The 23816-nt window shown below is 41.5% G+C and overlaps 1 protein-coding gene across 2 annotated transcripts in view; it reads right to left on the minus strand.

Moving 5' to 3' along the window:
• Positions 1–15671: 15671 nt before the first annotated feature.
• WWC3 (WWC family member 3) overlaps positions 15672–23816 on the minus strand; it is a 66246-nt gene continuing 58101 nt past the window's right edge. Inside the window, exons 17-22 of one of the 2 annotated variants that reach the window (XM_009885957.1) lie at positions 22567–22726; positions 21234–21398; positions 19790–19882; positions 18529–18756; positions 17668–17795; positions 15672–16252 (exon numbers count right to left, since the gene is read on the minus strand). In XM_009885957.1, the coding sequence (XP_009884259.1) occupies positions 16186–16252; positions 17668–17795; positions 18529–18756; positions 19790–19882; positions 21234–21398; positions 22567–22726 (841 nt within the window). In that variant the 3' untranslated portion in view covers positions 15672–16185. Of the gene's footprint in view, positions 16253–17667; positions 17796–18528; positions 18760–19789; positions 19883–21233; positions 21399–22566; positions 22727–23816 lie in introns of both variants that reach the window. The other variant, XM_009885956.1, reaches the window with a different exon arrangement.

Raw genomic sequence — 23816 nt, forward strand, 5'->3', positions numbered from 1 at the left:
TCAGAAAGCCAATCATATCCTGGGCTGCATCAAAAGAAGCATGGCCAGCAGGTTGAGGGAGGTGATTCTGCCCCTCTACTCTGCTCTGGTGGGACCCCACCTGGAGTAATGTGTCCAGCTCTGGGGTCTCCAACATAAGAATATTTACCTGGTGGAGCAAGTCCAGAGAAGGACCACAAAGATGATCAGAGGGCTGGAGAACCTCTCCTATGAATACAGGCTGAGAAAGTTGGGGTTGTTCAGCCTGGAGAAGAGAAAGCTCTGGGGAGACCTTATTGCAGCCTTCCACTGTCTGAAGGGGGCCTACACAAAAGCTGGGGAAGGACTCTTTATCAGGGAGTGTAGTGACTGGATGAGGCGGAACCATTTTAAACTGAAAGAAGGTAGATTTAGATTAGATATTAGGAAGAAACTTTTCAATATGTGGGTGGTGAGACACTGGAACAGGTTGCCCAGGGAAGCTGTGGATGCCCCATCCCTGGAATGTCCAAGGCCAGTTTGGATGAGGCTTTGAGTAACCCAATTTAGTGGAGGGTTGGAACTAGATGATCTTTAAGATCTCTTCCAGCCTAAACTGTTCTATGATTCTATGATATAAAGAAACTTCTGGGAACTCTTATGCTGAAAGCATTGGCAAGTTTTCCTTACTGCTACAAGAAAACTACCCAACATGCTAATTATATCACATAAAAAATAGCTTTTAAAGTGTGTTGTCAATGCCCAGCACATGACAGTATTGTGATGGATAATACCAGGCCAGACCACAAGTATGTAGGATAATTACAATCTCAGCCTGAATCTACCCCAAAAATACGTGCTACACAACACATCCAGGGAGAGAAAAATGTACGAGAGACCACAGGGCCATGGAAGACTATGAAAACAAACAAACTTTGAACTCTAGGTAGCATAGCAATACCTTGAAATTGCAGCAAACCGGGTGATTACCAGGCTTAAAGTTCAATTCAGGTACTACGCTTTTGAAAGCAGAGATGTGATATCAGATTATGCAAAACTCAGTTTTAGTAAATACAACCTTGCTGCAGCACTTTTGAACTGAGTACTACAGAGTTCCCATCTTACATCCTAACTCTACGCACCATAAGCATCACTTTCTGTCTCTTTATTTTGCATTTATTTATTTTGCCTTACTTCAGTATCTGAAATAATCTCCAAAGTTTATTTCAGGATGAGCTAGCTTGCCCTCTTAGTGATGCTTGCAGACATGCTTCCAGTTCTGCCAGCAGAACTGGACACTTACACAAATAATTCAGTTATAGACATTTTAATCTAATACATATAAGTTAAGGGCAAATTAACCTTATCCAAACATGAATTGTAGCCAGGTGTACTGCAGCAACCCACTCTGGTGATAGCAAAAATATGAGCATTCATGGTGCGAGTTGTCTCACCTAGCATGACAAATCTGCATAAGATTCTGGACACTAAAACCTAGACTCCTTTCATAGCTGATGAGGGGAAGTAAACTCTGTTCAGATGCAATTTATCTGCTGTATTTTAGATATTTACATTAGAATGAGACAGATTGTTTCCCAGAAGTGCTAATTTCTGTCTGCTGATTACAAAGAGATGTCAGAGGTAGACATCCACATCTCATCAAATGAGTCCGACATTACCCATTCAAAAGAAAACATTGCAATACCATTATACGCAGAATAAGTATCAAATGCAACTCATAGCCACTCCTAGCACCTGAGTACCCAAGAGGTTTGGATACTCTGACAGAACTTATATACACTTAAAGGTGTTTGTCGTGGTTCGGCCTCAGCCAGCAACAAAGAACCATGCAGCTGCTCGCTCCACTCCCACAGCCATGGGAAAAAAAAAATATCGACAGGGCAAAACTCGTGGGTTAAAATAGTGCAATTTAACAGAACAGCAAAAGGGAAGATGAAAACAAAACAATAACACCGATAAAGGGATATGAAGACGCAATTACAGTACCACCGCGAAGCCCACAGACCAGACCCGCACCTCCATAGCCCACCCTTAAGTGGCGACTGCTCTCCTCGCTGGGCTATCTATCAGCTCTTAAAACCCGGGGCATGGCTCCTGTGGGATGGAATACCCGCCCCCTGCCAGCTCCTGGGGGGAATTAACCCCATCCCTGCCGGAACCAGGACAGTGTTGAATCTTGCTGAGTAACTGACTTAAGTATTTTGCCCCTTTGTTGTTCTAGGTCTTAGATGTCCTTGCTGTCCCTGCCACAATTTTTCCAGACGCTGATGCAACATGATTTGTGTTAGGGCAAATCTTTCCTGCTTAGCCCCCTATTCTTTTCCTAATAATTCCTGGCGTTCCACCAGCTTTTCCTAGGGCAGACATCCAACATTTTCACTGAGCTGCAACGACTCCAGGCTATCCTCCATGAGAGGCAGTGAAGGTTCAGAATCTACCATTCTGTGTTCTCTTAGGGTCATTTTCCCTTTTGCTTTGCCTTTATCAACTTCAAATTACATCTGCCATTTTATTTCCTGCAATTCAGTAGAGAGCCTTCTTCAGCTCTTCACAGCGAGCTCTCATTTTTACTCACTAGCTTAGTATATCTACAACTGAACATCTTTGTCAACACTCTGCTTTAATAATTGTAAATGGGTTCTTGCTAAAAAATGAATGAGAAAACAAAGAAATCTGACTGAACTATGTATCTCCTGAACTGAGAGGGTTCTGGTTGGCAGATTTCCCTGGAGTTAGACCCATGTCAGACTACTGTGGTCCTGTAGATGGAGCAAGGACCTGTCTGGGACCAGTTCACAAGTAAAGAAAGGTCACAGTGCGAGACTGTAAATTCAGCCTCTCGATAGAGGCTCTCCTGGCTGCCACCTAACCCTAAGATGTCTTCCAGAAACCATGGGCCAGGTCAACCTTATGTTCAATCCCTGATCTCCCAGGTAGCCATGCTTGGTGCACAGTATTCTGAAGCCAGAAAGAAAGAGATGTTGCCCTGTAAACATTGGAGGTCTCACATGAGAACAGCAAACGGTAAGGATCAAAAGCACAAATCCAAAGATTAGCCTGTGAGGCCTGCAGGAAGCCAGAGAAGTTTAAAGTAAGTAATCTCTGAAGCCTCCTACATAAAGAAAGCAGATGACTGAAGCTGGGGTGCGAACACTGTGAGCTGCCCAACAGGCTGGGACACGCCAACAAGCACAGCAGGTATATGCCATGGACTGCAGGTCTCTTCTGTTACATTTACCCACCTTTTGTTATTTTTCAAAGAACCGAAAGGTAGTATTATTATCATATTTAAGGTCATGTTTTTTTCAGCAGGTCTCACAGTGAGTAAACTCATCATATGATTCAGACCAGCTGTATGATACACTGCACCTTGGAGCTAAGTGTTGTAGGAGTGATAAATTACATTTACAATGGAAATGCTGACAACCTCTCGGCTTCATAGCACTGTTACAGCATGTGCAAATGTAAAAGCCACAGCCAGAAGAGCCGTATCGGTGAACTGACATTCTAGGTATTAAGTTGACTGACTGATCGGACCTGAAATGTATTTGACATGGCAAGCACAGACCAAAACATCCCACAGTTCAAAGAAGCTGAAAAGTATACTGATGGGAAACAACGAGCTGAACAGTCATCAAAGGAAAAGTCTTGGCCCGGCCTATTGCTACTAGACATGCTAGTTCCATGCTACGTTCTCCTCATCCTGTTTTCTGTTTTAATTGGACACATTGAGCTGAGGCAGGCAGTACGTTTTTTAATGCAATTCCAACAAGTTTCAAGTTACTTTCAACAGATCGCAGTTACTGAATTACTTCAACATTTCAAATGTTTCTAGCAGATGAACACTCACCTACATGCTTTCATCTTTGCGCCGTTTTCCTTGAAGAGAGTAGTGGGGAGGTTGCTATGCGAAACATAACAGTACGCAGGCGGCAAAACATACTTCTCTTCAGTGGCTTCTCTGCTATAGCATAAGGTAGCAGTGAACCTAGCAAAAGGCTGGGGGAAGAAAGCAGAAGGCTAAAGGCCTGTTGCGAGTTCTTCAATTCACATTTGCTTGGAGTGACTTTTCCAGGGCGTCCAAAGCATCACCTGTTCCATCTCTTCCAAGTGTGGTGTGAGTTAGCCAACATCCAAAAGCAGAATACAATGTGGCTCAGGGCCTTTCTATGCTCTGGTGTGTGATATACACACAATGAGAAAACAGGGGAGACCCTACTCCAGACACAATGCTTTTGAAGTGATTCATGGTCATTTCAGTCATGACTCTGCCAGAGTTGAGCACGCTACTGATCTGAACGGTTGGTCAGATGGGCTGTGCTCATATGACACGACACAACTGCACGAACTGAGGAGCACGGGGGCTGTGAAAATCCCTGGGACTTACTTTCCATAGTGCCCAGTAATGAATAGTGCAATCTTACTGGTTTACCAACTGACAATCATCACCAGATGACTTGCCACTCTCTATGCCCTTAATACTTGTATTGACCGTTCCTAGTACTGTATTCTCAAAACAGCCAAGCATGGTGCCCCGGCCTCATGGCCATTAACTGTTTGACATGATCTATCAAGTAAAGGCACCTTGCCTTGAGAGCCAGGTGCTCTGCCAGCGTCCATCCATCCCTCACCCCAAGGGACTTAGACCTAATCGCAGAGATGGACGCAGAGCATCTGCAGGCCAGCCAGGCCTCGAATCCGGGTAATTAGGAGGCCAGTGCTGCCCGCGGAGTGACCCGAAGAAGTCAATGTTCAGAAAGAGCCGTAAGAGGATAAGGCTAAGGGAGAAAGTTCCCAGGGCTGAGCATGGTTACACCACAGGTTTTCAGTACCACCTGGTGGGAGAAAATGGGCCTGACAGCTCAGGAAGTCAACAAGCAGGATTATTAACGAGGTCACCTTGAAAGAGATGAATAAAAAGTACAGAGAGATGATTAGGAGCAAACACCTTTTGGGGAGGGGTCGGAGAACAAGGTCTGTTTATCCTGGAGCCAAGGCCACCAAGGAGTGGGGATGTATCTCGCCTTCTACCAGTTACCACGTAGGAGAAGATGATCTAGAAATGGCAATATGACATTGCACCCTACAGGATACTGGCTGCAGGTAAACGGTTATGAAACATTCCTCTGAACAAGAAGTAATGTGCTGTTGGGTGACGATTTCTGAAGGGAGATGTCTTCAGCAAAAGCAAGCAGGCTGAATTACTGGTGAGTTAAACAGGCAGTTTTCTGCAGGTTGAAAAATAACCATGGGCAATGTAAGACTATTCGCCTTAGAAGCCTCAGACTGAACAAGCCAACTGATTTATTGACCTTCTGTCTTAACAATGGTGTTTTAAAAAAAAATGTTAAAATGAACTGTGGATTAGAGCAAGGTTCAGACTCCTGGAAAAATAAGAAAATGCTGAACCCTGTTACAAGCCTTTTTTGGAAACATAATATGCGGAGAATAGTTACATTGGGAAAATAAAGAGGGAAGGCGGGATATTAAAATTGGCAAATGCTTTTCTCCCGATTCAAGGATGAATTGTACAGCCCCCATATGCAAGTAAACAGCGCTGCAGTCTCCCACCACACAAGTACAGGCTGCAGTATTGGAAACGTTACTGTAAAATATTGCAGCATTTTGCTGTATGGCCCACACACACACACACATATTAAGGAGTTTCCGGCTATGATAGTGTGGGCAAGCTAAACACAGTCACATCTTTGACGTGCAGCTTTACCCTGAGTAACCTCTGCAGAAAAAATTATGAAGCCACAGCAAAGCTCAAAAAACACAGGGCACCAGATCACAGGGGGAATGAGAGAAGGGGAAGGCAGGAGGCAACATCTGGGATAAATGGCAGAAAACTGAGGCACAAAAGGCTGCTCTATACCAAACCAGAGTCTCTGACCGCCCCTCCTCAACCACCACAAGTGCTTATAGGGTGAGCACAGAGGAGATAACAGGGCTGGCCAGGAGCACAGGTGATGGGAGGCACAGGGGGCCATGGGGCGCACCAGCACACCCTGGGAGCTGATAAGCAACCATCAGGGCTTTCCGACCCTTCGGCGAAGGCCTTACTCCCTCTTCACCTTTTCTCCTCCTGGGAGGTCCCCAGGTCACCATGCTTCATTTATCCTGAAGGGCGAAGCCACCAAGGGAGCACACCTCGCCCCAGCATCCCGCTCCCTGCTCCTTCTCAGGATGGCTCTCCCTTTAGAAACCAGTTCCTTTAGGTATAAAATACCATGTGTCTGGTCTCTGTTCGAGTTTTCTTGGAAAGTCTGAGCAAAATTAGTTCAGCTGCTGAGTTATGTCAGAAAGGGAAGGGGAAAAAAAAAAAAATCCCAGCTCTTCCCCCGCAAGCTCCAAGTGGAATTTTTGCACTCTCATAACTCAAAATCAGCTCCGTATTAACAAAAAAAAAAAGCTAAACTCACTTCTCGGTTTCCAGTGAGTCTTAAAGGTCCCTCCAATAAATTTAGTTAGCGTAGACATTGGGGCTGCAGAAGAAGCAGGAGGGAAGCATTGCTAGCTCTAGAACATCCACCTGCATTTTTCAAACTGAGCTGAAACATCTCTATTAAAAGATGCCCCTCTGCTAACAGCCCACCACAGCTTGGGCAGGTGAGTCCCATGGGCCTGCATCACCCCTGCCCGCCCTTGCTTCTTGAAGGAAACAATATTCCATTAGATAAAATTCAGACACCCTTCAGCATCTAAACAAAACTAAACTTCAGACGACAGGACAGACTGGAAATCAGGCTACCGGTGTAGCAGCACATGTAGTTTCTGTTCTTGATTTCCCTCTAGTCTCCCTTCCTCACAAAAAAAAAAAAGAGGGGGAATTTTCTTCCTGGAGCAGCTATTTTACTGCCAGAGAGCTCAAAGCCAGGGCTGAAGGGTCAGGGGTGCGGTACAGTTTTCCTCTCCGTGCCACGCACGGCCGAGCTTTGCAGCACCAGGTTTGGGTTTCCATTGCTGCTCTTTGTCTCTTCACTCAGAAAATGATAGGATTAAGGGGGGTGAGGGGGTTCTCTGACTGCAAAAAAGGCAAATACATTCAGAAAGAACAGAGCTGCACTGTCAGAAGAGAAATGCCCTGGTATATAGTTACTCCTAAAAAGCTCTCCCCTTAAATGGGGTGTTTAATGGCATTAAACGCACCTCTCGCTGGAAACCTTTTTAAGCCTTCAGCTTGAAATAAAGCTGATAAACCTGCAGTAGAAAAGCCATTAATCTGTTCTACCATGTCACTTCTCATGATTTGAGTGGAGGCAGTGAGTCATTTTCACACAGACAGAGGGTAATGTTTTTCTGGTCGCGGGGCGCTGGTTTTTACTGTGGCGTTTGATGCCGATGGGCTGCACGCTTACAGACGAGTTACTTCACACCACCGAGAGGCGGCTCCCCCACCTGCAAGACAAGGAAACCTTTTCCTTGAGGTGATGCTTGAGAGCAACACGTTAAAAGTGTTTTAGGAATAGCAGCCTACCAGAACCCTGCCAGACTTTCTCTTTTGACGTTAATGATTGTGTGTTATTTTTTTGGTTCTGCTGCACTTAAGGTGAAGAAACCTGAGAAAACCCGACACCTGGTGTGTATGTACACAAACACACACACACAAATGAATTAGACTCCTACTCTACAACCTGATTCCATTTCACTAAATGGAAAAATCAACACATGCGTGTTTCCCCTTGGGCACCCGGCAAGCTGCAGCCTGATGGCAAAAGCAAACTGGAAAGGGACTGGTACCTCCAGGCACTGACACCGCTGTTTGCGGGCCGTGCACTATGCCCAGCTAAGAGCAGGTCAGACCCGAGAGAGGCTCAGGCAACACAACGCTGACCACCACCACCGGCAAGATGGCCCTGAACTGATGGGGAGGTGGGGTGGAATCCTCCCCCTTCTCCCTGCACAAGCACTGGGCTGCAGTCATGATCCCGCTGGCTTTCCCTTCCAGCCCAAAAAACCAACGGCTTCACCACGAAGCAGCTCCCAGGCCGGGGAGGCTGTGGCGCTCTAGAGCGCCCATTCGCTCTAGGCAGGCGGGAAGGACCCAACCCCGGGGCAAATGCTCCCCTCCAACACCATCCCCCTTCTCCTCCTCCAGTCCTGGTTTAAAACCCAGCAACCACTGCCTTTGGAACGGTCCTGCCTTTCCAAGGCAGACCCCGATGTGCACCGGGGCTGAGCACCCTGATGCCGGTGATGTTTCCAGGGTCACCCTTTTATACTAACTAACTGTTAAAGGACTTAAGTCCTTAATTTCCGAGTTGCCCCAGCACACATTTAAGGCTGGCACCTTGTCTTTCGTTACACAAAAGATGCCTGACTCAAATGGGAGGACCAGGAGACCCACTGCCCCACAGGTATTTCCATAGAGTATTCAAATATGATGCGGGGTGGGGTAGGACACCCACTGCGCCTGTCCAACGTGTGTGTGGCAGTTCAGCTGTGTGCTTGGTGTGGGCAAACATCCAATCCTCAGTGCACGTGGTGAGCAAGGGCACGGCTCGACTCACCCCCAGCGCGGGAGAGAACTGACGCAGCCTTCGCTTCCCAGGCGGGCAGGAGAGTAAAGCCAGCACGGGCGCTGCCAGGATGGAACCCTCCCTGCCACCTCACACAGCGACCGGCTTGGATTGCTATCGCTTTTGAGGCTCAGTCTTGGGAAAAAAAGCACCTTTCTGTTGGGGGGGGGTGGAAAGTGAAATTGATTTATTTTTTTTCCAGCTTTAAAGAACCATTGTCCTTTCTTACTTCGTTTCAATAATTATATACATCCTCCACCTTATTTTCTCTTCCTGACGCTACCACATACCTCACCACTAGAAACCAGAATTCATCTTTCACTAGGACACATGACCTACTTCAGCACAGCGCATCCGAAATCTCCCCCACGAGTGTACAGGTGAGCAGGCACACATCCTAGGCCTGCCAAAATTTCAGATTTTTCCAATAGTGGGAAACATTTATTTGAACAAAGAACAGGATTTTCAAGAATAAGAAAACTTCCTGCAAACTAGGAGTGAAAAGTCACCTGACTCTCTGCCTGATGAAGTGGCGGCTGAGTCATCCTTCATTCTCTGGCAAAGGCACACAATTATTTATCAGAATTCTTTAAGGGGGGGTGTGTGTGTCTGTAACATTTTATCTTTCCGAGTAGTATAAGCTCAAAAAATAATTTAGTTTCTGGCATTCTAACATTTGTATTAGAATAATTTTTTAAAAGGAGTAAAATATTTTTAAAGCCCTAAAATATATTAAAAAAGTAATACAGAAAAAAACCACCAGAGAAGAGTCACCATTTTTTCCTCCACATATATATATATCTTCACATATTTGTATAGAGAGCACAATTAAACACCCACATCAGGAAAAGAAAACAGACTCTGGACTTTGCTCAGATAAATACCCGCAATCCAAAAAGCAGTTTAATGTGGATTTTTCAGCCTTTTGGTGATTGGCATTTTGTGTAAGAAGTAAAAATCTGCTTGTCATCTCGTATGTCCCTTCCGGAAAAGAATTTTCCATGCGCATATTGGACGACAAGCAAAACGTACCTCACGTTACAGCAAATTATGCAGGAAACCTGCTGGACTAGGTACTTTCAGACCACGTCAGCAAAAATTAACAATAAAGAAAAAGCCTCTTTCCCAAAATACATTTACTAACCCCCTAAGCAAGTTAATCCTCATTCCTTCAGAAGCTTAGACACATCTATCTGTACAACAACTTCCTTTAGGCATCCAGGAAAAAAACACCCCAAAAGGCAGGGGATGCGAGCAAAACAGTATTGCTGCTGTCTCTCCGCACGACTGGATGATGATGGCTGCTCACATAAATACAGAATTCAGCAGAGACCCGAAGGAGCCGTAGCAAAACACAGGGACAAAGGGCCTTTTTCGGCTTTAAAGCTCCCATCTGGCAGCGTTTCTGCTGGAGATGTCAGCCGGAAGATTAGCACAGCGCCGAGCCAGCCGGCAGCCTCTGCACCTGCAAACCCTCCGCTCGCAGAGCGACCCTGCCGCTTCGTTCCCCAGCAGAAGCTCTGCCCCACAGAGCCGGCGCTGGAGGGACAGCAGCACGACAGCGACGGGCAAATCAATTTTTTCCAAGAATTATGTTGCTTACCTGCAATGCAACATCATTTAGCCCGGTCCCAAAGATTTTAATAGCATTCTTTCTTGGGTGGTATGGCTGCAAGAGCGGTGATGTCATGGGGAGGAAGCGGTAACAATCATGTGACTGCATCCTCCGTCTATAGAATATCCGATAGGGGACGGGGACAGAGGGAGACGGACCCGACTGTAATCCCACAGGATTAAACCGCAAGCTTCTTTCTCCTGCCCTACCTATCCGGTCACCATTAGAACGTGTGCTGCTTCCCCCCCATCCCCCCTTAAACCTGAGCTAATTATTTTTAAAAAGGTTTGTGGATTTTATTTTTTTTTTTTCCGCAACAGCAATAACGATCACATTTTCCAGGAGGAAAAAGCATAGCAGGTATGCTGCGTGCAAACCAAGGAGTATTCCTGTTGACTCTGCAGCAACACCCAGGTGTCGTATTTTCTTTCATCTCTATGAAATATGCAATCACAGCAGCTTGGAAATGAGAGAAACCACAGTTTCACCAACCCTTGCATTTTTCCTTCTCCTGGTGCTCCATTTCAAGCTTATCCAGACTGACTTCCCTCCATCTTCTGTGTCACGTTCAAGCTTTGCAAGCTTCCCTCAAAGGTTTCATCCCCGTTTCCTTCATTTCTTCGTTCTTTCCACCATCCATCCATCCCTCCCTCCCTCCATCAGCCCACTTGCAGCCTTCTGCCTTTTCTTCAGTGCAACTGACACCGCTTGAAAGAGCCTCTCCTATATGCCTGCCTACTTTTTCTTTTCAAAACTTCTGCTTAAATTTTCCCATCAAATATTTAAAACCTGGAACATCGTAAAAAGTTTCATTTAAAAAAAAAAAAAAAAAGAAAAAAGAAACCACAAAAAAACAACCTACCAAAACCACCTGACAATTACCCTGACTTTCACATTTTGGTTATCTGAGAACCATTTGGTTACCTCAGAAACACACTTTTGGGGAATTTTGGTTTGGGTTTGGTTTGTTGGGTTGGGGTTTTTTTAGCATTTTGTTATATTCGACAACATATTTGAGTTCTACAACAAAATAACAATTTCAAAAGTTCTGATTGTAGAAATTTTGTACGAGCCACCAGGATCATGTTCCACAAGGCAGAGGCTGTAACTGTTCTTTGTGAAGATGGCATACATGTTTGTACACGTGCAGTGTGTTCTATTTCAGGACATTCCCTTTACTGCTCATTTTCCCATATCTGAATATTGCGTAGACTGGTTTTTACCCCTAAGGGTATCCAGGGATGTGCTTTGTATCACCAAGCAGATGCACCAGCTAGGTAGAGGGAGATCTTGCACAATCACCCATGAAAATACCCACGGGTGACTGAAGGCACACGCATGACTTCCTCTCACTTCAAAGGTTAAGGGACGCAGTTCTGGAAGACCTTTTTGTCCCAGTGTGTTTGAGTAGGCATTTATGGACACGCTGAGCAGGCAGCCCAGCCCAGCAACGCAAGCCATTTGACACAGGGCATACAAAAACCTTTTTTCAGAACGGCTACACAACTCCTCCAAATCTTGCCTATAAGCTGAAGAAAATCCCCCCACTCCTTATTTCTCATATGGACTCCCCATACAGAAGCCACAGATTTGGGATTTTGTCATGAAATTTGAACACTGAGTTTGCTTTACCCAAAGTTCCCACACCTTTCTGGAGCAAGAAGCACACCTTTAGAGAACAGATTTGATTATACCCTTCCTATACAGCTCTGCAGATGACAACTCTCTACCACTCATAGACCGGTAACACCCCCAGGCCTACTATAACCATGTCAATGAAGTGCTGAAAAGTAATCGAAGTCCTAACTCCCTGCCAGTGTCTGACCTTTGTGCTCATTAAAATCAGTATTAATAATAGGCCAATTGAATTCTGAGGAGGAAGTGAAACAAACAATTTATTTTCTCGATAATGTTATTTGCAATTTTCCTTAATCAGTTTCTGAGCAGGAAATAAGGAAAAAGGCAAGCAGCATTTAGTTGCTCAGACACAAACATCTAACCTGGGAACTTCTGTGCCACAAGACACACTCTGTAACACAAACACAATGTCCTTGACACACAATAGCAATTTTGCATACTAACCAAATGAGCACATGGGTCTTCATCTCCCATGTTTTCCTGAACAGATTTTCCTAAATTCAATTCCTAATTTTCTCTTCTCTATGATCACAGCTGAACTCATCAAGTCTCTCTGAATGTGTATTTTTAGTTGGATGGTTAACTGCAAATAAACTAAAGGGACAGAATACATAACTCTCAATAGAAAATGTGACTCTGTAACCTAGATATGTATGTACAAATTTAAGAGATTATTAGAAATCATAAGCAGCCAGAAACAGTTCCTAAGAAGCTTTTAACTCCAAGAATACTGCAATTTTCCAAAGTGCAAGCAAATCACTTAATTGTCATTTACAGTTCCAAAAACAAATCAGCTTTACTCTTTAGCATTTTTTTCCAATGGTACTCAGTCAATTGAATGGTCTCAGGAAAAAGAAAATTTTCTTCATATGATGTTTTGGAAAAGATTGTTCTTGCTTTTGCCAGCCTGCAGTCTGTAAAGTCTCTCTGTAAAGACATTTTTCCTCCTCTCAAAGATACATGATTCTATAGTTAAAAAAGGAGATTGGATGCAAAACAAGCTGTAAAGAACCCTTCTTGCCTAAAAATTCAGTTTTACCTCTGCTGTAAACAAAATACATAGTTGATCTAATTCCTGAAAAAAAAAATATATATATATTTGGCTCTTTTTATACAGCACTTACCTTTAAGTCTTGCAAAGTGCTTACAAGAGCTGCAGCAAGAAATACATACAAGACTTCACTCTTACAAGAGAACACCCATACCGACATACCCATTATAGCTTTTGTTGTTGATCCTGACGGTAGCGAGACAGAGACGGTTGGTATTCCAAATGACTATTTGTAGCAGACCGTTTAAAAATAACCTAAACTCTGTCATACCCTTAACGCCTTGCAAATACTGGACAGAGACGGGAGTCATATGTCAGTACTATGATTGTGCCTGCGCTCCTGCGGCTTAGGGTTGAAGAGAGAAACTGAGAAATGGCCTTTCTGCAATTATGCAGGTTTAACATTTCCTTCCTGAAAGCAGCAGTAAAGTTCAGCCTAAAAAAGTTAACCCGTATTCCGAGGCTTCCACCTCGGAATTAGTCATAAGTAAGCTATTAGAGAACTAATGATGGCAACTTACTTCCAGTACAAATCTACAAAGTACAAACTTCTGTCAGAAAATAAAAAGGCAGTTCAACGTGTTTTAAGTGGAGCTACCCACAAATTCCGGGAACATTCAACTATGAGCCTCCGATACAGCTGTCAGCTTATCATGAGCAGTAATCACGCGGGAGAACATACCTGCCATTCCTTACACTCCGCATCGCTTTAAGCTCTTCAACGTAACCTCTCTAGGATCTCCCATCTCACAGATTTCCTGTCGCTTTTATTTGAAAATTCATTACATTCACCTAAATGACAGTGTTATTTAAAATACAAAATTTCTTTATGAAAGCATCACAAATGTGGTAAATACAAACCATTCAAAAAGTGTCTTATACTGGGACGTATAACAAAACTCTATTTCTGTTTATGGCAAATTATTTTATTTTGTAGAAGAAATACTTTGAAATAATACAAAAATGACACAATCATACAGAACTGTGACAAAAAACAAGAGAGATGAATACTGAATATGATAACTTATTACCACATCAAGACAGAACTCATTACAGCAGTCAGAATCACGGACCCACAAGATACACCGATGACATCTCACAGTGGTCACTATTTAAAAACACCGTCTGAACCCCCTGACAGAGAGGTCCCTAGACATCTCCCCTTTGTTATACAGTCACAGAACAATTTAGGGTGGAAGGGAGGTCCCTACCCCAGCTTCTGCTCAAAGCGCACCTAATGCGACCAGGATGCTCTGGGCTATGTCCAGTCAAGTCCTCAACTCCTCCACTGACCTCCACCTCTCCGGGCAACCTCTTCCAGTACCTGACCACCCTCATGGGAACATGGTGCTGCCTGTTCTTAGAATACAGCAAGTATTTCTGGTGTCACTGCATGGTAACTTTTGATCGATGCTACTATGTAAAGGCCTCCACCGAACATGAGACATGAAATTCTGACAAACTGGTCTTTTCAAGTAATGAGCACTGAAAAGCTTGCTGTCCCTAGGCTTTTACCCAAGCACTAAAAATGTCTTACATGATTTGGCTTTTATCTGCATAGTTCCTGAATATGTCTAGTTGTGCCCAAGGAACCCAATATATGCCCAAAGCTTACTGGCAAAACCAGACTTCAGGATGGTTAGCGTGATAAATGCTAAATATACTTTAATTTCACATACATTGCTACGCGATCCAATCATTCAAAGCCTGTAATGACTATAGGCCATATCAGGAAACAGGGAATTCTACCTTAAAATTAAATATCTGCGTTAATCATCCTCATTGACTAATGATTTAGGTTTACAATCTTTTTCCCCCATTACTTTTTGCCTGAGCTTGGACAAGTAAAAGCAATTCAGTTTCACTTTCAGGTTTTCCTAATCTTTGACAAGGGAACACAGTATAAGCTCTTGAAACTCACACAGAACACTTAGTTACTTACAAAATATTTGAAAATATTCTGATTGATTCTGATAAGTCCATTCAGTTTTTGTCTGTTATTTTGATTTTCTGACATATAAAAATCTGGAGCCGATTTGACCTTTACTTTAAGAGACAGCATGATCTTCCTCCTAGGCGATTCCAGCAACTTGCACCTCTTGTCTTGGGCACCTCTCTTTGTAGGTAATGTATAATTAGAAAAATATGAGAAACTCTATTATAGTAGCTTAGTAAAGAAGTATTTTTACATACTTGCAGGATGCAAGGACACAAAACTGGCATTCTCGGGAATTTAGGGTGACAGTCTTTCGTTAAAACAGTCACAAGTACAATTATTTCCTACTGGATTTTAGCTGGTCCAACTAGCGATCAAGTGAGCTGTACCTTCCAGAATTATACACCTTCCTCCTGGCAAGTGTCACTGTTCAACAGAACTTGCACGCAGTAACCTCAAAGCACACCCTTTAGAATGAACATGGTGTTTCAGCAGCCCTACTTAATGCAGCTGCTTTCCGAAATCAGGACGTATGTACTTTCCTGAATCAGAACAAAGCCTTTAAAACTGCAGAAATTACCGTAATATTCCTTTAGCGGTCTTTCCACACAGCTAGCTCACATTGCTCTTTTAACTCCCTTTTCATTAAACAGCAAAACAAAGACCTGTCACCCTTTTCCTTCCTCCGTTTAAACTGAGAATCTAGTTAAGAATATAAAGATACTTTAGACACAACTGAAATGAAAACAATCTATTAGTGCACAGTAAGAACATGCAAATGAATTCTGCAATGTTTAACGTCACTTCTAATCAGTGTTAAACACATTGCAGGTGATAATATTTTGCTATAACACAGACAGTGCTAAAGGATACAATGTACATAATAAGCTACAGATAATAAAGCTGAAAAAAGTGACAATTTTAGAACATAGTATTTTCATTTCAGGTATCAGAAACAAAACCAGCTCAATGGTTCCATTCTACTGTATGACAAATACTGAAGAACAAAATTTCAGTCTTAAAATACATCTTAAAGTAGGTATTTTCCTTCAAGGAAAAAAGGCACTATAAATAAATTACACTACAGTGAATTTGCCTGAACTCACTTTGTTTCTGTCTTCCAGCCTTTAAGTCAAATAAAACAGCATAAAAACTGTACACGCTCTTAACAGGATAGTCGATCTTTTATAAAATAAGTTGTCTTCAGAGATGTCAGTTTCACAACAAGGAAAAACCAAGCCTTGTTGCAGTCGCTATTATAAAATATATATATGTATATATATTTATATATATGTTTTTGTTTACTTTTACTTTTTTTACTTTTTTTATTTTTTACAAAACGTGTATATTAGCTTTTGCACATTTTTTTTTAAAGAAACTTGGCTAATCTAGTAACTTCATTAAAATAAAAGCGATAAATACTTCATGTTTACAATGCAACATGTCATACATCATCAGCTGGCAGAGGAGGTATGTTAATCCTTGGTCTTGTAAAAAAAGCTATCTTCTCTCTGTGATCAAAACAAGATAAAAAGGAAGTGAATCAAATACATGCTTTCTTTTTTTTTTCTCCAAGAACATGGTTTATTTACTCTGGTTAGTGGTTAGTATTTGTTACTTGCATACTGTCCTGATGCTTTATTTGAGTATAAGAAACTTAGAAAAGTTATTAAACCTCACTGTATACTTTTGGCAATGTTCCGCTGAACACAATTACTATTTTCAAAAATTTACAACTCATTGAACATCAGTCATAGTTGACTGTAAAAAGGTTTCACAAGGACAAGTCCTGCATAAGCCCCTGCTGTAATGCAAAGCTCACCCTTGTAGATTTTGCAATAATGCCTACAACAAAAGGTAAAAAAAAAATAAAAAAGACGGCATTCAGAGTCATCTTTTTGCTTCTTTATGGAGCAAACAGTACATGCTGTAAAGTCAGTGTCATAAGAAATGGATGTGTGCATAAAAAGGGCAAGAATTTAAACAAGGAAGACAGCTTTGGCTTCATTTTCTACATCTCATTTTATTCAATTCCCCATATCTTTTTATATCTCAGTAGACAAAGCATAAAAATCCCTCTCTTATGACCGGAAACATAAGATATAAACACAACCCTAAAATTTCCATTCCTCTTACTTCCACCCCACCTTTGTGAAAAAGACCTTTCCAATATAATTCAAGCAAAAACAGTACGTGAAAGGAGAGACAGCTTTTCTACTTCATTTAAGTATTTCCTGCAAAAAAGTTCTAGAACATTGGATGAAATAGTATAATGTAACACTGTAGCTGAACTGTCCTCCACTGCTGCACTAACATTTTCTTACTCTTACTGTTACTCCCCCAATAAAAATAATAAAAACTTTAATGCTGAAGTAATAAAGTGTTCCTGTGAAATGCACATTGCTTATCAACACCACTTATACACAAAATAAATTGTCAGAAAAAAAAAAAAAACAACTAAGAGAGGACCCAGGAACACATGTAACAACAGAAGAAATAGGAAAAAAAGTCCAAAGAAAAGGCTTATTGTGAGTGAGCTACAATATTATTCAGTAATTTTTAGGAAGAGAGTGTTACTAGTAATGTGTATGTATATGCATACGTATGCGCATAGCAGTCTTGCACTGAAGACCTGACAAATCATTTGAACTTAATAGTGACTAGACTAAGTTGAAAGAATCACCTAAATTATGTTTGCACTTGAAGACTTTTTTTTTTTTTTAAATTTCATGTGTGTTAGAATTGTAAAACTGCAATTTTACCTTAGCTTTGGCTCTTTGTACTACAAATAACTCAAAGGAAATTCAAGTGTCCAAATCAATATACAGTTAAAAATTACTGACTATATAGAAGCGACACAGTTTAGAGAGCTTTAATCTCTCTAATGAAGTGTTGCTATGCTATTTCAGTACACATTACCACTTACCTAAAAGTTTGCACCTGAATAGGCTCCTTCTGATTTTGCCCGCGCAACTGGTATATTTCCTTTGATGCTTTCTTTAGCATCTTTTCAGCAGCTTGCTCCTGGTGATGTTCAAATTTGGTCTGTCTGGTCTGAAAACAAGAATATAATGCTTAAAATGGTCATGTGAGTAAGTAAAACACAGGAATACCCATGTTAAAATAATGGATTTTTTTACCACTCATCACAGCAAAAGCACAAAAGTACATTGTCTGAAATAGCTGATCATCTAACAACTACAAATTCAAAAGACTGACAGTATTGTTTCATTTCTTAATGCTCTTCAGACAGATATATATTAAATTAATGAAATTTACTGCACATAGATTTGTCAAACAAGACCTTAAAAATAAATTTAGGCTCACTCTTCGTCTCAGATAATCCAATGGGAATTTTGTTTGTTGTGCTGTTTTCCCCACTTTTTGCCTATAATTTCTTTCTCCAAGAAAAGGAAAAATAATGTACTTAGGGAAGACTCCGAATACTTGTAAAAAATGAGATATCAAATCAGCAAAATTTCTTTCAAAGATCAGAAATAATATTACAGTTCCAATAATAAATATCTAAACAAAAAAAACACCAAACAAAACAAGTCCCAAACCAAAAAGTGCCATTGGCAAATAGGGCCATTCTCCAGTAACTGTCTTCAAATAAATACACAGTTTGGTAATAATGCAATCATTTTTATTGTGCTAACTTAATGTAGAAGCAACATTCATTGTTTGAAGTTCTGTAAAAACAGCTCTTTAAACATCTGTCACAATCAAGAAATTTCAAAACCAGGAGTTTCTGAACATGTTGAGTGCTCATCTCATGTTACCATACCTGCCTCTCTGCTTCCTTCAACAAGTTTCGGAATCGCTCATCCCGAAGGACCCAGTGGGGTAGATCTGTCTGCCCTCTGAGTTGGGCATCTTCCAGGCGCTGTCTCAACTCTCTTAAAACACATATCTCCTCGTTCAGCTGTCTCTGTCTAGTTCTGGATGCCTGGAGATCCAGCTCCAGGTCTAAGGATGTCCTTGCCATAAGCTCAGCCAAAGATGATCTGCAGGACTGCTGAGTTATTAGGATTCAAATAAAATGCACAATGTATTACTCTGAACATGGTATACTGGCCTATTTTTAGCTATATAGAGCGTACATTTTCTGTACTTTACACACAAATTTTTTCTTGACACAAAATTTTGCAGACATTATTTATATCCCACGATGAAAGGCTAACTAGGTCTAGGCGGTTTCTGTACCATACGTAAACTTCTTCAATCACTGCTTTCTACTGCCTCCTTTTACAGTCTCCTTTTGGTTTATAAATATTTAACTAATTTATGTTTATGGACTAAACTTTCGTGTTACGATGATAATAAAAGGGATGCAATATGAAAAACTCATAACTGAGTCATGACATCAGGAAATACTGTACTGAGTAAGATCCCCCTTAAGGGGCTTTATTCAATGTTGGTTTTAAGATACATTCCGAATCAAAATGGGAGGCCTGGCTGTCTATTTGCCTACACCAGCACTAAACTAACTTTTGCTGACCAGGCTAAACCATATACCATTTATACACCTTACCTGCCCCCCCTTACCTGCCCCCTGGCTCTGCAAGGTGTGGGAGAAAGGAGAGCTTAACCCTATTCATTCCTGAATACTTGGCCCTCAAATACTATGGTTTGCTAGGCTGCATAGGAGGGGAGCTCGATGTTTTACTGTCACATTCACACACGCTTCTCTGGGCTTGCACTCTGCACCATAAACTAGATTTTAAAGATTTAACAAAGTTTACATCTAAATCAATACAAATTCAGTTCCCGTTAAACTAATTTTTGTCTGCCACACTTTTTTTTTTTCCTCCTTGATAGTGCTTCACAACTATATTTCACTTCTCCGTCTACCTTTTAGCTTAAAAATCCAAACCACGCCCAAAACATGCACACCCCACCCCATCCCCCCACCCCCAAACGTTACAGAAGCCTCATACATTTCCAAAGAACATCAGAATGTACCACTAGACATCTAAAGCTTAAGTATAAAAGCACCAGTGTTATATCACCTCAATGAAAAGTAAAAACCAGTTTCCTAGCTATACCTGCTTATACCGTAGAGTACGCCTCTCCAATGTATTCCGGACAAAAGGGGACTTCCTTGGCAGAGTCGAACTGTCACTGTCACTGCGATACAGCTGATTAGAAAAGATAATGAAAATGCAGATTGCTTACAAGGTCATCTACATTAAGGATCTGGATATTTTTTTTGCTTTTGTTTTTGAGATTTATTTTTAAAAGTACACTGAAACTGTCTGGTTTTAAGCAACTGATTTTTTTCACCTTTAGTTATTTATAAATATTTATATATAATAGTGCTCATACTGTATAGTTACAATAATTCAAGAAAACTTCAAAGCCGTCAATGTTTTACTGCTAAGATTTATCAAGCATTCTACTAAGTATCCGAGACAATGTAACCTAAAAAAGGAGGAGAGGGGGATTAAAGGCAATAGTATTTATTCCTAAAGCATTTACTGTCATGGGCACAAACAATACAGCCTCCCACTTCCCCCCCCCCTCTGGTTTTAAGCAAATGCAGATTAAGTGAGGGTGTTTAGCAATGTTTTCCTTTTTGCACTACCTTTGTTCTGGTGCCCGAGTGTGTCTTACTCGCATTCCCTATATCATAAATAGATACAGAATCCAGACATCAAACTGAAGAATTTGAAGCAAACCACAGATGCACTGTATGCAATGCAAATAAAAGAGCAAAACCCAGAAAATTCTTGGTTTAGAAAAAAGCACAGAAGTTAAAAATCACTACTGCATTTTCAAACTCAAGCTCTCAAAAGCTTATGAAAGAGTACAATTAAAGCCACATGCATTCCACCAATACTGCAAAATCAATACCCATGTATTGATCTGCAATACCATAAACCAACTGCTTATAAGACTTCTGCCATTGAACACAGCAACCACCTAACATGAGCTTGAAAACTGTTGTGCCAACGCTCAGTTACTGGCACCAGTAAACCCAACCCAGTAATCCTAGGTCTCACTGTAACAGGCATCCTATGACTGACATTCACAACAGCAACCAGAGTCATTAAGAATATTTATGCAATAACCCAAAAATTATGCATTCAGTCCCCCTTCCCAACTTTTAGGGACCTGAGAAGTTAAATGTGGCTTCTAAGCTAACTGTTTATACACCTCGTTAGACAGCGTTGTACCTCTGTAAAATCAATCACCCTAGCCTCAGATACATCTAAGGTTGCTAGGGAAAAGAGGTCAATATCTAATTTGTCACAGATTCTTAAATTTTAAATGAAATAAATTCAGGTTTAAAGTCTTAAAAAGAACCAGAGGACCTCTTCCCCACTGCAACGTTTAAATTCAGTGAAAGAGTATTCATCAGCATTAAAAAGCAGTGTATGTTTCCTATAAATGTAATAAAGTCTTGAGAAGAAACTATTAAAAAAATGTACAAAATACTTATGTGGATCCTCCCCCTCCCCCAGCTTCTGTTTAAGTCTTCTTACTCACTCTGCAAACATATTGACTTCGTGCTCCAGGCGAGAAGGTCTGGGAACGAACAATAGTGCTACTGCGAACAAAAGCAGAACCCCGTGGCCTGCGGCTAGTTCTCTCTTTTGGAAGAATAGCAACTTCTTCAGGAAACAGATCCTCAGTGTTAGTTTCCTTATCCACCTAAAATTTCAATGAAGGATTTTTTTAAATTTTTCCCTTATTTTCTCTTTCTCACCAAAAACAATCAGACATTTCAACAATATCAAAAGTAAACAATTTGCTCTGCTAGCTAGGTTCAAGTTTTAATGAGCACTGAGACAGAGGATGAATCGCCTCATTTTTAAAAAAGTTTTAAAACTAGGTCACTCGAAATTATAAGATTACCTTTCAGAAGCCTTTGCTGGAACAGTAACAATTATGAGATGCAGTTATAATGCTGCAGTTATAATAGCTGCAGAGCACAAAGACTGCATTCAGCATTGGCAACGAGGCATTAACCAAGCTACCACCTATCTCCAGCCTCAACAGAAGAAAACCGAGTCACCTTTCAACAAGCAAGGTGACTCTGAAGCAAGCAACCACCTTAAAACTGGAGAAAGTCAAACGAAGAGAAGAAACTCAATAAAAGGGAAATGAAACACTGTTAAAACAATGATACACAAACACAAAAATATTTGGAAATACTGAGAACAGATGCTACTCTAGCAAAGCTTCCAAACTTTAAGATAACTCACTCCTCAATAGGAGGTATGATCTTCCCTAAAGGCAACACAAACGGCTTATGTTCCTCTACTCCAATGCAAGTGCGCTGATTTCAGCTTGTTCAGGATTATTGTCAATGTTTCGTATCTTGAATACAAAAGATTTTAAATATCAGTTTCAGCACAATTGTTCTGAAAATTTCAGCTGTGTTCACTGTAACACTGAAACAGCAATGCCAGTCTGAAAACATTAAGCTTCTTTCTTTACAGTTCCTTCAAAACTACTTATTTCTGAGAGCACTGGAATTCGATAATGATCTTTTCTGTTACAATTTCAGGTCAACACGGACATTGATATGAGTGCATATTTACATATTAGATAAAGGCCACAATAAAAATAGCTTCCTGTTTGATGTCAAAAAACCCTAATTCTGTCCAGAAATAACTAGCAAGCAAACAAGAATACCCAGCCCTAAAGACGGTATTTTTAACAACTCAAAAACCGGTCATGAAGGCAGTGCTCACACAGACTGCTAATGGCATTTCTGATTCTTTTCTCTCCTAATCAATTCGGACTCAAACTCAAGGAGCAGCAGTAGCATACTGTGTGCGCGCCAAGGCAGCATGGCAGTTTCTTCTCTCATTACCTTTAGTGGCGGAGGCTGCATTTTTCCAGCACTGTACTGGCCTGCTTGAGCTGCAAACATGTGTCCAGGTAACGAATCCCCGCAAAATGGCTCTGGATAAGGAGGACTAGTCTGGGTGCAATTACTGCATCCACTGTCAACAGATTCTGCTTGCCAACTCCTAAAGTCAGAACATCACAAGAATTTTGTAGGTATTTAAAAAAATTATGTGTCACATTTATGTATTTCATTACCCAGGTCAGTTTGTCACTTTATACTATTATTTCTCCAATAAAAAATACAGAATTTTGAAAGGGAGAACACATCCTGCTTGCATTTCTGCAGATGCACAGACAAGCAAATACATGTAAAAAAAAAAAAAATCACTTTCCCTGATTTTCTTAAAGCATATGTTCTAGTATTTGTAACAATACTAAGAAAACAATAACAAAAACTAATGCTTTAAGGTCTAGACAAGTGGTGTGTGCGGTGGGAGGGGATCTGGCTGACAGGCTGCACCCAGAAGGTGGTGGTAAATAGCTGCTTTTCAAACTGGCAACCTGTCACAAGTGTGGTCCCCCAGGGATTGATACTGAGTCAAATGCTGTTTAATATCTTCATAAGTCATCTGGATGATGAGATCATGAGTACCCTGACAAAGTTTGCAGACGACATCAAACTGAGTGGGGAAATGGAATGCCACCCTGCAAAAAGACCTGGATAGGCCAGAACAGGGGGCTAACAAGAATCTTACGAAGTTCAGCAAGGACAAGTGTAAAGTCTTGCCCCCCGGAAAACGTAATCCAGGAGTGCAGCACAGGCTGGGATCTACTCGGCTGGGAAGCAGCTCTGTGGCAAGGGATCTGAGGGTCCTGGTGGACAACAAGCTCCATAGGAGTGAACAGTGTGCTGCTGCAGCAAAGAAAGCCAACAGGATGCTGGGTTGCATCAACAAGGGCATCACCAGCAGAGACAAAGAAGTAATTATCCCACTCTACTCGGCGCTTCTCAGGCCAAACCTGGAATACTGTGTTCAGTTTTGGTTCCCACTATATAAAAAAGATGTGAACAGGCTGGAGAGGGTCCAGAGAAGGGCCACAAAAGTGATCAAATGACTGGGAAGCCTGCCATATGAGGAAAGGCTGAGAGAACTGGGCTCGTTCAGCCTTGAGAGAAGAAGGCTTAGAGGAGATGTTGTCACCATGTTCCAGTATTTAAAGGGTGGCTACAAAGAAGATGGAGACTCCCTTTTTACAAGGAGTCACATGGAA

The sequence above is a fragment of the Charadrius vociferus genome, unplaced genomic scaffold (genome assembly GCF_000708025.1).
Source record: "Charadrius vociferus isolate BGI_N301 unplaced genomic scaffold, ASM70802v2 scaffold105, whole genome shotgun sequence".
NCBI classification, from domain to species: domain Eukaryota; kingdom Metazoa; phylum Chordata; class Aves; order Charadriiformes; family Charadriidae; genus Charadrius; species Charadrius vociferus.